The 14,635-nt window shown below is 39.8% G+C and overlaps 1 protein-coding gene across 9 annotated transcripts in view; it reads left to right on the top strand.

The window, feature by feature from the left end:
* Nucleotides 1-286: 286 nt before the first annotated feature.
* Tcf12 (transcription factor 12) overlaps nt 287-14,635 on the top strand; it is a 286,268-nt gene continuing 271,919 nt past the window's right edge. For 6 of the 9 annotated variants that reach the window (XM_052187848.1, XM_052187850.1, XM_052187849.1 and 3 more), the window contains exons 1-3: nt 287-385; nt 1,059-1,155; nt 2,140-2,212. In XM_052187848.1, coding sequence (XP_052043808.1) covers nt 1,081-1,155; nt 2,140-2,212 — 148 coding nt within the window. In that variant the 5' untranslated portion in view covers nt 287-385; nt 1,059-1,080. Of the gene's footprint in view, nt 386-1,058; nt 1,156-2,139; nt 2,213-6,129; nt 6,229-14,635 lie in introns of those variants that run through there. The other 3 variants (XM_052187856.1, XM_052187857.1, XM_052187855.1) reach the window with 2 other exon arrangements.

Genomic DNA, 14,635 nt, shown 5'->3' on the forward strand with positions numbered 1-14,635 from the left:
CCCCGCGCCTCCCCGCCCCCTCCGCGGTCCCACTTCCTCGGCGCGGGAGGCGGGAGCGCGCCGGACAGCGAGGGGTTAAGCCGACGCGCTTGAGGCGCGGAGGGATCCGGAGGCGAGCGGAGCTCGGTGCTGAGGCCGCCTCAGCGGAAAAAAAAAATGTCCGCCTGAGGAGACCCACAAGTTCTATCGGGGGGACAGCCAGCCCGCCCGGGGAGCCACGGGCGGCCAAGCCCGAGAGCCGCCCGAGCCGCGCGGACTGAAGCGCTCGCGCGGGCCCGAGGCAACCCAGCCGCCGGCGGCGCGTGGGGAGGGGGAAGCCTGAGCCCGCGCTCCCGGCCAAAGTGAACTTTAATCGGGAAGGTTGGATGCGGAGCCCGGGCGGCAGGTAACTGCGGGCGGCGGGCGGGACGTGCGGAACTCAGGTCCCTTTGTACCGCGCGGAGCCCGGGGCCGCGTCCAAGTTGCGGCGCGCGGCGGGGCGGAGGCGCGAGCTGCGGGGTCCAGGCCCGGGCAGCGGCGCTCGGCCTGCGCGGGGCTCGGGGCTCGGCGCTCGGGGCCGGGGAGCCGCCGAGCCCGCCTCATTGTTCCGCGAGTCCGGGGCAGGGCGGCCCAAGTGGGAGGAGGAGGCCGGGCGGGAGTTTGCTGTGCGCGGACGCGCGTGGGGCGCTCTCCACCAACCCGGGGACCCCCGCTGGGGACGTCCGGGCCGCAGACGCGGGCCTGCGAGCGGCGCGCTCCCCGCAACTTGTCAGCTCTATTGTTGCTGAGCGAGTGAGTCACTTGGTCTCCGGGTCGCCGCCGCTTTCTCGCTCCCTCGCTGGGCGCGGGCTCGCTCCGTACTCCGCCCCGGGGGACCCCGAAGCCGAGCCACCTTGGAAACTTGCGGGAGCCACCGAGCCACGCGTGGGTTCCCGCATCGGAGCGGCTCCCATCTCGGTCCTTCGGGTATGCGTGGGGGTCTGGCGTGTCGTCGGCGCCCTCCACCCCGAGCACTGCCTCTCTCTCTCTCACGTCGAGCGTCCGGGTCTCCGCGGCTCAGCTTGTCTTCTCTGCCTTAGGACCTGCTAGAAGTGGCTGAAGATGAATCCCCAGCAGCAGCGTATGGCCGCGATAGGGACCGACAAGGAGCTGAGCGACCTGCTGGACTTCAGTGCGGTATGAGAGCTTTCCTCCGCATCTTGGGGTTCTGCTGAGGTTTCCCGAGATAGCGAGCGAGAGAGAAAGGGGGAAAGCGACATGGCAGCGGCCAACTCCATCTGCGTTTCAGCACTAGTTCTCAGGGCTGGAGTCCAGCTCCCCCAAGTTAGACACCTGAACTTTGATGTAATGTCTAGACTTGCAGATTTCAAACTTTAATGCCAGAGGGGTCATTTGGTTTAACTAGTTAAAAGAAGAACAATGTAATCTTGAGCTCTGGTTGAGTCACTCCCTTCTGATGATTATTAGAGATTTTAGACTTTATATGAAAGAAAAAAATATTTTTTTTCTTGAACACTTCTCAGCATTTTCCTCCCCAAGACTTCATGCAGCTTGTGGTACCTGAAAGATGCCAGCTTCAAAAAAGCCAACCTGGCGCTAGAATTCCCAGGCTTCTGAGCTGAGTGCTTTAAGCATACATATACTGTCTGCATATTAATATGGAAAATTATTTAAAAATAAAAGGTGACGCTACAGAACCCATTGCCCTTATTTCCTACTAATGGATTGAATTTCAACGTTAACTGCTCCTAGAAGGCAGGGCTAATACCTGCTGTATTAGAACTGTTATTATCTTTCCTGTATGTGGTAATTTCATCGGACATGATTCTGACTGCAAGTGCTTATTAAGTAATGTTAATGTAATGAGAATCACTTAGGGCCAAAGTGAAGATCATGGGTAAAAATTTACTGTTTAAACTTAATTATCTTGTAATCTTGCCTGTGGCTGGGTTTTCATAGCAAGTGTCACCAGTTCTCTCAAACAGTGTTAGTAAATATTATCACTTGTTATTGCCATCCTTGGTCTGAGTGAATCTTCCATTTTTATTTCAAATTCCCTATGAAAATTAGGAAACTAATTGATGACACTTGGTGAACTTTTCTTTGCAAGGAGTATAGAAGAATTCTCAGATTAATAGATACATTTGGGTTATTTTGCAGATGTTTTCTCCACCTGTTAATAGTGGGAAAACAAGACCAACAACACTGGGAAGCAGTCAGTTCAGCGGGTCAGGTAAGACGGTGCTGAAAATCAGAAATTTATATTTCAGTGCTCTGGTATTTAGTAGAACAGTATATAAAGCATTTTAGTGTCTGCCACACTTTTTTTTTACACTGTCCAGTTACAATTATAGACTAGAAGAGCCTCAAACTTGGAGAGTTGTCCTGAAGATTACTTGGATGCTTTAAAGAATTTTAGCATGGACTTTAAATTGCTCTTTTTGTGAATGTTAAGATTGAAGATGGTTTTGAACATGATGGATTGTGTCATGACTCTGTTTAGAAAAGTGCCTGAAGGAGCTTTGTGCCTCACGGGTATTTCTTTTATATATGCAGACATTTAATATATTTTCATCTCATTAGTGTTATTAAATCCTAGGCTTAAAAATGGATAAAACTATTATTTAATCTATGGCATAAAAGGTAGAACTGAGTCAAACAATAATTAGTAAGTTGTATTTATTTTAAAAAGTGGCTTTCACACTGTAGGAAATAAGTAATTTTCTGGACATTAGTTTAAAATGATAATTCTATGTTAAGATAAATAAAATCTTAGATTTATTTTAAATGACATAGGACCAAATTTTTGTCCTGTTACCAAATTATATTAGGATTTTTTTTTAAAGTTAGATTTTTAAGCAATATTATGAATGTTATATTTGTTTGCTTTTGGTAAACTATATTTGTCATATTACTAAATATTGTCCCACCTTTAAAAAAACCTTATAATTTAAAAGTATGTATTCCAGAGCAGGGATACAGAAGTTTAATTTCTGTTTCATTTCAACTTACTCTTCAGTGTCCACAGAGATGGGGAGAAAAGCAGTGAGAGTGTCGTGCTGAGAAACCGGCTGTTAGTGTGTTTGGGCAGAAGCGGCTCAGGCACTGGTTTTTTGAGCAGAGCCTCTCATTTACCTTGTAAAGTCATAGCTGCTTTCCAAAGGCCGTGAGAGCAGAGAGCCTGTAAATTAGCTTAACTTTATAACCCAGTTAACATTTTATTCTTTTTACTTCATGTTTAAGAAAAATGTTTCTGTTGAAATCACACTTTAGTTTAGCTGAATTCCATTTTTAACTATGACACTGCAGCATGTCATTTAACAAATCAAAGAGGAGAATAAAAGCATTTTTGGATTGCATGTAACCTAAAGGCTAGCAGTAGTGTTCTTGATTACTAAGATGAAATATTAGCCAGAGTCCAGCTCTTCCGCCACCTCTTCTTTTGCTGGTAATCACTGCAATATTTCTGCTTTTTGGGGATAGAGGAAGAAAATTATTTGTAAAGAAGTGGCTGTACTCCAGATCTCTTCTAGCGTTTAGAGGACATCTCAATTTTTACAACTAAGAGTTTGTTGTCACAAACTTTTAGATTTACTTTATGTAAGACATAATAGGTGTGTGGTGTGTCCTGTGAGACTTGATTGCTATTTTGTTCTGTTAGCTTTGAATCAAGTTGTGGGAAACATATTTACCTGGGCATTGATCATGACAGTAACATTAGAAACTTGCTGTGAGAGTACAGTTGACTTATTTTTAGACATTAAGAATGACTTCTGATAGCAAACTGTCTGGTGGACTGCAGGCGTGGCACTGGCATTGCCAGCACTCTGCAGGGCTAGGTCTCACAGATATTTGTCACAGAAGTTGCACTCATTTCTCTGGATTATGATGTATTTGGACTTAAGTATCTATATTCTGTGGACATAGCAATATTTAGCTGTGGGGTTTTAAAAGAATTATAAAGCCACGCTCTTCAGTAATTAATGAGATTTAAATTTTGAGATGAGAAAATTACACGAGGTTATTTTACAGCAAAATACCCAATGTATATAGCTTCTCCATAGTCTTTCTTATTTCAGAGTGAATGTTTAAAAGAAATTGGCACAGTAATATTCTCTGTGTGTACTATGTGTGTATCTTCCAGATATTGGATTAATCTATGATGATTTCAAAGGATACTTATAATGTATGCTAGTTTCTATTGATATGCAACATATAGGATGGGAAGATCTATCTCATGGTTCTTTTGAAGAGCTACTTCATAAAGACCGGAGATTATTGTCTTTGGAGTAACATGTGTGACACTTGTCTTTTGCTTGGAGAGAGCTGCAGTTTATAATGTGCAGTATTACGTCCTTTTCATTATTTGTCCCTTCAGAGAATGACTTAATTTTTTAGTTGACTATTTTTGAAATACAATCCAAGTTATGCATAAGACTTTCATATTTTTGTTTTAGCTGAAAGTACTCAATATGTTCTATAAAATTAGGTGTTCCTTTTATCTTATTTCTGAAACAAAATAACTTGTATGGTAGCTGGCTACTTGAATCTGTGCAATGCCATTTCTTCATGAAGATGTTATTTCCTTTGCATTATAGTTAGATTGTAAATTAGTCTACTTGGTGTGAAAGGCTGTGTGAGATGTTCTGTAGTGATCTTGTGATAAGTGTTTCTTTGGAAATGAAAAGGTGGGGTACTCCAGATTTATATATAATTGTAGGAAATAATATACATATCTGAGTGTAGTGGTTCACACTTTTAATCTCAGCTTTTGGGAGGCAGAGGCAAGAAAAACAGGAATTTAAGGTCAGTTTGGGCTGTGTGAGACTCTGTCAAAACAAACAAACAGATGAAAGAACCAAGACCCCAAATAACAACAAAAGAAGGAAAGTATCCACAGATCCAATGTTCCTTTTCCCATCTTCCTTTAGTGGTGATGTTTGGATGAAGCATAGCATAGTGTCACACAGAGTACTGATAAGTGATAAGGTCAAAGGCACATAAGTATGTACACCTTCCCAGTAATTAAAAAATTCATAACATTCAGTATTTACTCCATTAAGTATGGTAAGGTTATGAAGTGTGGACCCATCTTAGAGCATTTTAAATTGCTATAGTGACATTTGATACATCATGTGAAGAAATGAGGACAGAAAATCAAGGTTTAACTAACATGTTTTGAAACAACGATATTACAAACAGAAAAAGTAATTTTTTTTTTAATATAAAGGAAACTAAGTTGTCTTGTCACTCAGGGTTTTTTCAGATTATGAGTTGGGTGTGGACCTCTGTAGACCTCAGTATTAAGTTCTAGTAATATGTACATTATTAAAGTCAACATTTTTAGATACTGCTTTAGGTAATACTACTGATAAGTAGTAATTGTAGAGTCAGCTGGTGTATGGGGACACAGGGAATATTTTAAGTTAAAATTGTTTATTAAGGTAAAAGATAAGTAGCAAAGACATCTTTCAAGAAATACTTGTAAATGAAAGTACAAACTTGGAAAACAGAAAAATGAAGCACAGGATTGTAGCTGTGAGCTCTGTATGCCCTTGAGAACAGTTTCTGCAGTGCCTTTCGTTGGATCACCGTGTTAGAGACTTGGTATACAGAGTGAAGTGTGCTTGGGATGGATTGTTTTGATCTTCATCAACAGCTTAAATATAAATGTATATTTCTGTCTTTTAAACTATCTTTTGGCATGTTGTCTTCTCTGAGTTTCACAATGTTTCTTTTTGGTAGCAAAATAAAACCAGTCAACCTTAATTATAATCACAGTTGTTTCTACATTTTAATTTAACAGGACCATAGAGAGTACTCAGTTATTAAAACCAGATAGTCTTTTCTGTTCTTGAACAATTAGTAATCATTCCTGGAATTTACTGCCTGCTTTATATTGTTGAAGACTTAGGTATCTTGTTACAGAAGCTGTTCTTTGAGATAGAGGTGCTAGGATGCTCATAGGTGGGGACTGAAGAAGGAAAGAAAAACCTGTTTCTGGACATTGCATAAGCTACCTTAAAACAGAAACAAAACAAAACAACAGCAAACCCCTTCAACAGTTATAAGATTGCTTTTGGTTGTTACCTGAATGTAACTTTCAGTTGGGAATGTTGGAATTACAACTCTAATATGTTTCTATTTAAGGAACAAAGTGAGAAAACCAGCATATCACCACAGAAGACTATTGAATGGTATCCTGCTTTGTTAAATAGTTGAGTCATATGCAGTCTCATTGTCAGTCAGGTAACCATGTATTACTTACTACTTTATTCAGCCTAATCTTGTAGTATTAGCATTTGGGAAGATGGGAAATAGAGAGGGTCTTAGAATGGAAGTGGAGACATGTCGTTGTTTATGTATAAAGATAAAATATAAAACTGTAAGGTAAACTTCTGTACATACAGAATATCAAGAACTGTATGTTAATGTAATTTAATTTGAGTCCATGAGAGGACTGTGCTGTAGAGTGAGGGAACCAGCCTAACTTACAAGGCTTGATCTAGTGTTGACTTGTGAGGGCAATCTTCAGGATTATTCAGGGAGAAGGAGAACTCACCTCCTAGTGGTTAGGATAGTATAAAGTGGTAATTTGGTGGGACCAAAGGGCCTGTACAATTTGAGAAAAGGGAAGTTGGCTTTAACTAATTGCCATTCCAGAATTCATATTTACAGACTATTTTCTGGAGCTGAGTTTTTGGGGTCACATTCAGACATTATCACTTACTAGCTTGGTAGACGTGAGAAAATTACCTAACCCCTGTGGACTATTGCTCTTGATCTGTTAGGTAATAGCTCCTTGTAAGTTGGTTATGAGGGTCAGAGGAGCTAATAAATTGAAAGCCCAGAAATAGCACGTGGTAGGCAGCAAGCTGTGGTGGAACGAGTTGTTGCTGAGGAGGAACCTGGATAAGGAAAACATTTACCCAGGAGGTTGCACTAATTTAGAGATGCTGTTAGTAAGGTTTGGATTTAACCACAGTGTGTGTGGGAACCACAATGAAAATAAATACTAGGAGTAAAGTGTCTGTGGGTAAGAGAGAAAGACAGTGATAGTTCTGAAAATAGTGAAGATGAAATTTGACAGAACCTACTTGAGAGGTTATAGAGAACAGTTGCTTAGAAATCAGATCAATTGGATTTGATTTCTCATGTTGTAAAAAAATCAAACCAAATTAAAAAAAACAAGGAAACATACACTCCGATAATAAAAGACACATACAAATTCAAATGACTGGAAATTCTTATGGCTAATTTGGAGGTTTTTGAGGGGAAAGTGCAAGGAAGTGAGTTAAAGTATTTCAGAGAAAACAAAGCAAACAACAACTCACCCCTCTCATCTGCCTATAAAATTGATGCACAGTTGTCAGCTGTGCATTCGAAAATTGGAGAACAGGAAAAGAATTACCACCCTTAGTTCACTGTCCAGAGAAAACTGTTAGGTTTATTATCTTTAGTCCCCCCCCTCCCTCCCCCCCCAAGTACTATTTTGTATTTGCCAAGATGAAATCTTAATGGTAGTTCCTCTTTATACCCATCCCTGAAATGCCACTCCATACTCTGCCAGGAGTGTTTTCTTTTGTTACATGCTCTCATCAGCTTGGTTTAAAATGGTTGCATCTCTTGCGTGGAGTAGATGGAGCAATACTTAATTTTTCTTATTATTTACATGTAGGGAGGGATTTTGTTAATTTTCCTTTTGATAGTGTGGTAATGAAGACATTTTTTTTTTTTTAAAATATATGTTTCCCCACATACAGATTTTCTTTGGTAGGAATACAGAACTTCTTTTCCTACCTTTAAGTTACAATTAAGGAGTTAATGAATTCTGTAGGGAAATGAACTCAGTGGGATAAATGATGAATGAGGCTGTGAATTGATGTTAGTGGTGGATTTAGATGTTTATAATCTGACTTTGTTGATTAAGGTAAAAGTACACATGCTTATTAGTGTGAATGGGGTAAATGGTGGCAACTCACCACAGCAGTGTCAGAGAGAGGGTATGCATTTAGAGAGTTAGAGAATTCCCTGCAGTCTTTGACTTGTGCTCACTGGGATGGAAAGGAACCAACCTAATTAGTGAGAAAGTCCTTGAATTGTGGCTTTTCAGGAAAGGGGCAGAGTCATGTAGTGGGTGGAGTTGACCTTCAGAGCCATCCAATTGGCCTGGAATCAGCGGTTTCAATTTATTAGCAGAGTTGCCCTAAGCACATCACTTAAACCCCCTGAGCATACTTTTGTTATTGTGTAAAGTAGCTAATACTTGTTTTCAGAATCCTAGTGAGAATGAAAGGAAGTTACTTATTGTGTATTTTACATACCATAGAGCTAACTCAAATGATGACTATAAATATTGTGGATTTGTCTTCTCTCCACCCCCACTTTTAAAACAGGATCTCACTCTGTAGCCCATGCTGTACTAGATAGAACTCACTTTGTGAGCCATAGCACACATAGGAATTTATGGTAATCCTCCTATCTCAGCCTCCAAAAGGCTGGGATTACAGGCATGGAGTACCATGTGCGTGATGCAGTTTCTTCTTAATTAGAATTTATGGGTAACATTAACAGTACTAGTTGTTAGGATATGATAGGCATTGTTCTAAGTAGTATACATTATTATCTATGTGGTGGTGGAGTTGAGTAAAATGCCTCATGAGCTGCCTTTTTTTTTTTTTTTAAAGAATGTATGTGAGTACACTGTCGCTCTCTTCAGACACACCAGAAGAGGGCGTCAGATCTCACTACAGATGGTTGTGAGCCACCATGTGGTTTCTGGGAATTGAACTCAGGACCTGTGGAAGAGCAGCCAGTGCTCTTAAGCCCTAAAAATGTGTAGCCCAGACTGGCCTTGAACTTGTGATGCTTCTGCCTCTTACTCCTGCAAATCCTACAGTCTCCTTCCTTCCTTTTTTTTTTTTTAAGGTAGTTTCTTCTTAATACTGTTATTCTATAGACCACATACTGTAGGGTACAGAATGGTGAATGGTATGAGTATATTTTTTATAAACCTCCCATGCTTAGGTATCACCATTTTTTAGATTTAGTGTTTTCTCCATATTTTCTCTACCTGCTTGAAATTCTTAGGAATAAAAAAATTAAATAACCTAGGAGGATAATCTAGCTGGGAGGTATGCTGAGGAGACGCCAGAAGGTGTTGGGTTAGAGCAGTGGTTCTTAACCTGTGGGTTTTGACCCCTTTGGGGTTGAATGACCCTTTTTTCAGGGGTCACCTAAGACTATCAGAAAACACAGATACTTACATTATTATTCATGACAGTAATATGAAGCAGCAGTGTCATAATTAAATGTTTGGGGGTCATCACAACATAAGGAACTGTGTAAAAGGGTCACAGCTTTAGGAAGGTCAAGAACCACTGATTTAGAGCCTCTCCACTTTTCTCAGTGGTAGAGAGTAAAGAATGCACTGCAAGTTAGCAGAAGCAATCTTACCTAAACTTCACGTACTTTTCTTCTTAATGTTTAGCACAGACATGCTTCTGGTAAAACAAGCATGTTTTTATTAGGCTAAGTAAAACTGAAGCTCTGGAGCTACCAAGAATACTCAGCACATGATACTGCTTGTCCCCTGCTCTGCTCTGCGTCTGGAGATAGGGCCAGGCATGGTTGGTTCCTGGTCTGCTCCCAGTTAGGCCCAGCTCTAGAGTGCATTCTTTAGCTGTGCTTTTCTTCTTCTTTCAGATGACTGTATCTTAAAGCCAGAATGGCTTTGTAAATAGAAAACTGTTAGTTCATAAACTAAAGCTTAGGTAGATATGTTGATACTGTGACTGTCATTTGAACCTGCTTTCTGTTTCCAGTCAAGTCATCCTATAACAATAATAAAGATTTATTTTTTTTATTTTATGTGTGAGGGCATGCCTGGTATTTTACTTCTTAATGCCTGGCACAAACATGCTCGTTATAAAACAAGTATGGCCTATGGAGGCCAGAAAAGAACATTGGATCCCTAGGAACAGAAGTTACAGATGGTTGTGAGTCACTATGTGGGTGCTGGGAGTTAAACCTCTGCAAAACCAACCATTGCTTTTAACCACTGAACCATCTCTCTAGTCCCTCATCCTATATTTTTCAAATATACATTTGAAATGGGAAGAAAAATTATATTTTTATAAAAAAACTTAAGTTTTGTTCTATGTTTAAAATGTGCTCTGTTATGTTGCAGGTTAAAATTGTGGTCATGAAGTGACTGTAGTGAGTCACCCAAGCTCTTGAAAGCTGCTTGGGGACTTAGAGATCACAGACATGAAAACAGATTAAGATTTGGTTACTAGTTTTATTCTAGCTGATGATGAGTCAGAGATGAAATCTTCAAAACAATATAATAATACAATTTGAGATAACGTACAACAGATCTTTTCTTTTTCTTAAAGCTTTGCTATCACATCTCAATATACTTAACTGTTTTTAAGATTTGGAGATAAATAGACATGATAGTTTACGTTGCTAATCCCAGCATGTAGAAGGCTAAAGCTGGAGGATTGTGAATTTGAAGAGAGCCTGGGCCTTATAAGTGAAATCCAGGTCAGCCTAGTCTAAAGAATGCCAAACTAAAAGAATCAAAAATTAGAGTTTGTTCAAGATGTGATTTCATCCTCTGCCCTGGGGTGAGGAGGATAGCAAGGTCAGGATTGGGAGGCTCCTCAGACTGGGGATAACCGGATAGATAAAATGAAACCGCACTCTTGTAACCAGGTAGAAGTCCTGGTTCAGCTGTGTCCTTGTTTCTGGTGACCTAGTGTGAGCAGGATCATGTCACAGTTGGTGGCTGAAACACTACTGCATTGGTGGCTGACAGTGCAGGCTGCATATACAGTAATTGGCACAGTGCTGTGACTATTTGTGGAACATGTGAGATTTGTGGTAGGAGCCACCGCACTTCAGTCCTGGAAGCGTATGTTGTTTTGAGGTTGTTGGAGATAAATGAGTTTTGCTTGAACTATTGGAGAGGAGAAAATGCTAGCATCACTTTGAAGTTACAGTAGAAACATGGTATGGCCATATATAGGTTCAGAGTTGGCTGCTTGTAGAGCAGGATTGAAAAATCTGAGTGTTCCTTAAAGTTTCTCTGAGGCTTTGTTTGGAAGCTCTATCAAGTGAGGCTGACCTTGTTATCCAGCCATGCGCTTATCTGGTTTCTGTTACCTTCTTCAGGTTTTTGTAAACTGTTTTTCAGCGTTAATTCCAGTGTAAATAAAGTTAAAGAAAATATTTTTGTATTGAATCCCTTGGGGCTGACAGGATAGGCCAGTGGTAAGGGGGTGGCTGACGTTTGATCCCTGGGACTCACCTGGTGAGAGGAAAGAACTGACTGTCATAAGTTACCTTCTGACCTCTGTATGTGCTTAGTGTTATGTTCGCATGCCCTCCTTCCAACCCCTACCTCCATAAACAGGACAGAAAAATCCAACTTTTTATATCGAATGTCTTGGTACGAACACATGGTCAGCTTGGATGGATTAAAATTTTCCAGTTAGGCAGGCATCTGAGGCATCAGGGCTCTCCTGGGTGTCACTGGCTAGTATTCTAGGTTAAGTGTGTTTTGTTTACTGTAATCCCATTTCTGGGCCATAGATGCATAGTCGGTGAGGTGTAATCTTAAAACTAGAAAAGTCTAAACTTCTTAACTACAAATTTAGTAGATAAACTATTTTGCTGGCAATATATGCTTTAATAAGCTAAAAGGCCATTGATACCATCTGTGTCCCCAGCTTTTGAGTAGTTATCAGGTGTTGGAACAATTTATAACATAGTTTATATACTATATTTTTTTTCTAAAATTTGAAAACCTCTGCTTACCTAAACCCCCCCCCCTTTGTTTTAAAGCTCACAAAACAGATTCCTTTCTTTATACTAAAAGTATAGACTGGGAACTTTAAATACAGAAAAAAATGTGGTAAATTAGTTTTGTAACACAGATTCTTGGGTTAGAGGATTTTCAGGCTGGGTTTTGTCCTTTGAGTGTTTTCTTTAATAGGCTGATTTAGGGACTTAGATTCTACTTTGAGGATAAAGTAGCTGACTTGTCTTTGGGCCAAGGAATACTCATACTTGTCTGTTCAGCTAAAGCACACAGGAAAATATTCATGGTTCTCTCAGAGTGGAATATTTTCATTCTTTTTCTGTTTGTTAATGCTGGTTAGATAACCAGCATTAGATGATACCCTTCCAAAGGAAGCCTCATTCTTTATCATAGCCTTTCTGGGTTTTGTCAGTTTTCTGGTAGCAGTCAGAGAAGAAAATCCTCCAAAGATTAATCAGCTTCATGAAGAAAATGTGGAGCTTTGATACAGGCGATGGACAAAGTCACTCTTTGATGAATTCTGTGTTTTATTTTTAGAAAAGTTCTCAGCTTAGTGGCTAATGTTTATTCCTATTATAATACTCCTTGCAGTCTTTTTCCTTAAAAAAAAAATCATGATTTTAACTACCTATGGTTGGCTCTGTCCCGCTGCTGTTAACATAGCTATGGAAGTAATGAAATGGAAGTGAACTGGGCTTTGTAGAATCTGCCCTGGCTTTCCCATTTACTTTGCAAACCTGTTTATTCTACTGTTCCTAGTGTTAATTATGTGACGAACTGTGATACAGTGTTGGATGATTAAATTAGCTTAGCTGGTAACTAAACAGAGCACAAAGTAGGCTGTACAGCCAGGGTTTCTCTTGCCTTCATATTTACTTATTCCCTCATTTCTAGCCTAGAACAGTGCTGCAGTGAGCAGATTCAACTGATATCAAGAGAGCTAGACGCCGAAGACTTACTCAAGTTGTAATAGCAACTGGGCTTTCCCCAGTGATTGAAAAGGGGCAGAGTCTCAGTCATTATAAAAATAGTTCATAAACATTTACTGCTATACTGTTTACTTCACAGTTTTTGTAAGATGTTGGTAACTGTTCATTTCAGAGAGGAAACAGAAATCAAGAGTGATGCATGTTTGGTGTGGTTTCTGACTGCCCCTCAGCAGCAAGCTGAGGAACTAGTGGTAGTACACCTGCACTGATACCAATCTGCATCGTTTGTCTTAAGGAGAAACTTACTGTCTCTAGAAATCGTTAGAATTTGTTGTTACAATAAGGAGTCTAATGTAAGGGTTAAGTTGATTTTTTCCAAAATAAAGTGTTTCAAGATTTGTTTTTATTAAAAAGAAAATAGTATAATCATAAGTTTACATAAAACAAGTAAGCATTTTAAAAAAGTATTTCAAGATGTTAATTGCAAACAGCTACAGTCTGAGCCATCTTTGGGGGAGTGGAACTTTGCGTCTCATTGTTTAGCTGTCTTGGTGTTTTTGGAAGAATAGAAAATTTTTATAGTTGTTATGGATTGAAACTTATTTTCAGTTGAAACTATTATATCTTCCACTGTAATACATCTCCAAGGTTGGAAATGTTACTAAGTATAGGCGTGTGAAGTACAAAACTAAAGACTGGGAATTTGCATTAGGGCTTTTCAACTCACCTTAGCATTCTTTAGAGTGCTGTCATCTGCCTTTATCTATTTATTTGTTGTGAATGGTTGTGATTGTTACTTAGATTATAAACATTTTGAAAACAAAAGTAGTATTTTATACTTGTGATTCAGCAAAACTACTTTTTAAGGTTCACAAACACTTGATTTAGGTTTGGATATATGTGGTAATTTGGAAAGAGATTAAATACCCCAACTTTTATTTTTCTTTCCAGCATAATCTGCATGGCAAGGCTTAGAGGAAGCTCTAAGATTTATGAGGATAAGCAGATTCGAGATTTGAAGTGTATACCATTTATTAGATGTTTTACCTGTCCTCTTATTTTTTCTGCAAAGCTCTTAGCCCATTCAGGACTCCTCATTTAAGTATCAACGATGAGCAGGAAGTGGCCCAGTGGTAAAGCCATTGAGGTTTTAACAGGAGTACAGCTGGCTCTGCAGAACCACAGGCAGCTCTGGCTCTAAGAGCAGTGAGAAGCGATACTCTGATAGTGGCAGTGAGTGCACGCATGTGCATATTCTGTCCCTCTCCTCTCTGCAAAGTGTGTGTGCTACATTGGTTCTTAGGAGCGTCAAGCTGAGAGACAAGCTTGCTTGGTTCCTGACTTAACTGTCCACAGTGACTCAATTTTATGAGAGCTATAGGAGCCGTTCACCACCGTCTGGAACTGGTAAATGTCCAGGACAGAACTTTGAAAGTTAATAACCTTGATTTTTGCCCATTGACTTGGGCATTTTGGCTTGGAAATGAGGTTGTATAGATGTAGGGAAGTGTCCTGAAAGCACAGAAAAAACTCATTGAATGAAACTATGAATCTGATTCCTGCTTCATTTGTGACAGAAAATGGTTATTTCATTTAGTACTCTGAGTCACCATTGGTTACATTTTTCAGAATTAGGCTAGTTGTGTTGATTATAGAAACACATTATTTGTATGTGTTCATGTATAATTTTATTTTGTTCAGTGCTGGGCATCATTTCAGGGCCTAATGTATACCTCTGATACAGACACCTAGTTCCCTGGGAGATTGTAGACCTAGAATTACCTTTATCTAGTATTTCCTCCTCCAACCACTTTTCTTTCTCCTCTCTTCTTTCTTTATTTACTTTTTTACTTTTTTATGAAGAATTAACTTGACCACTCTGATATAATTGGAAGGTGAT

Source organism: Apodemus sylvaticus, chromosome 7 (genome assembly GCF_947179515.1).
Source record: "Apodemus sylvaticus chromosome 7, mApoSyl1.1, whole genome shotgun sequence".
In the NCBI taxonomy this organism is placed as follows: Eukaryota; Metazoa; Chordata; class Mammalia; order Rodentia; family Muridae; genus Apodemus; species Apodemus sylvaticus.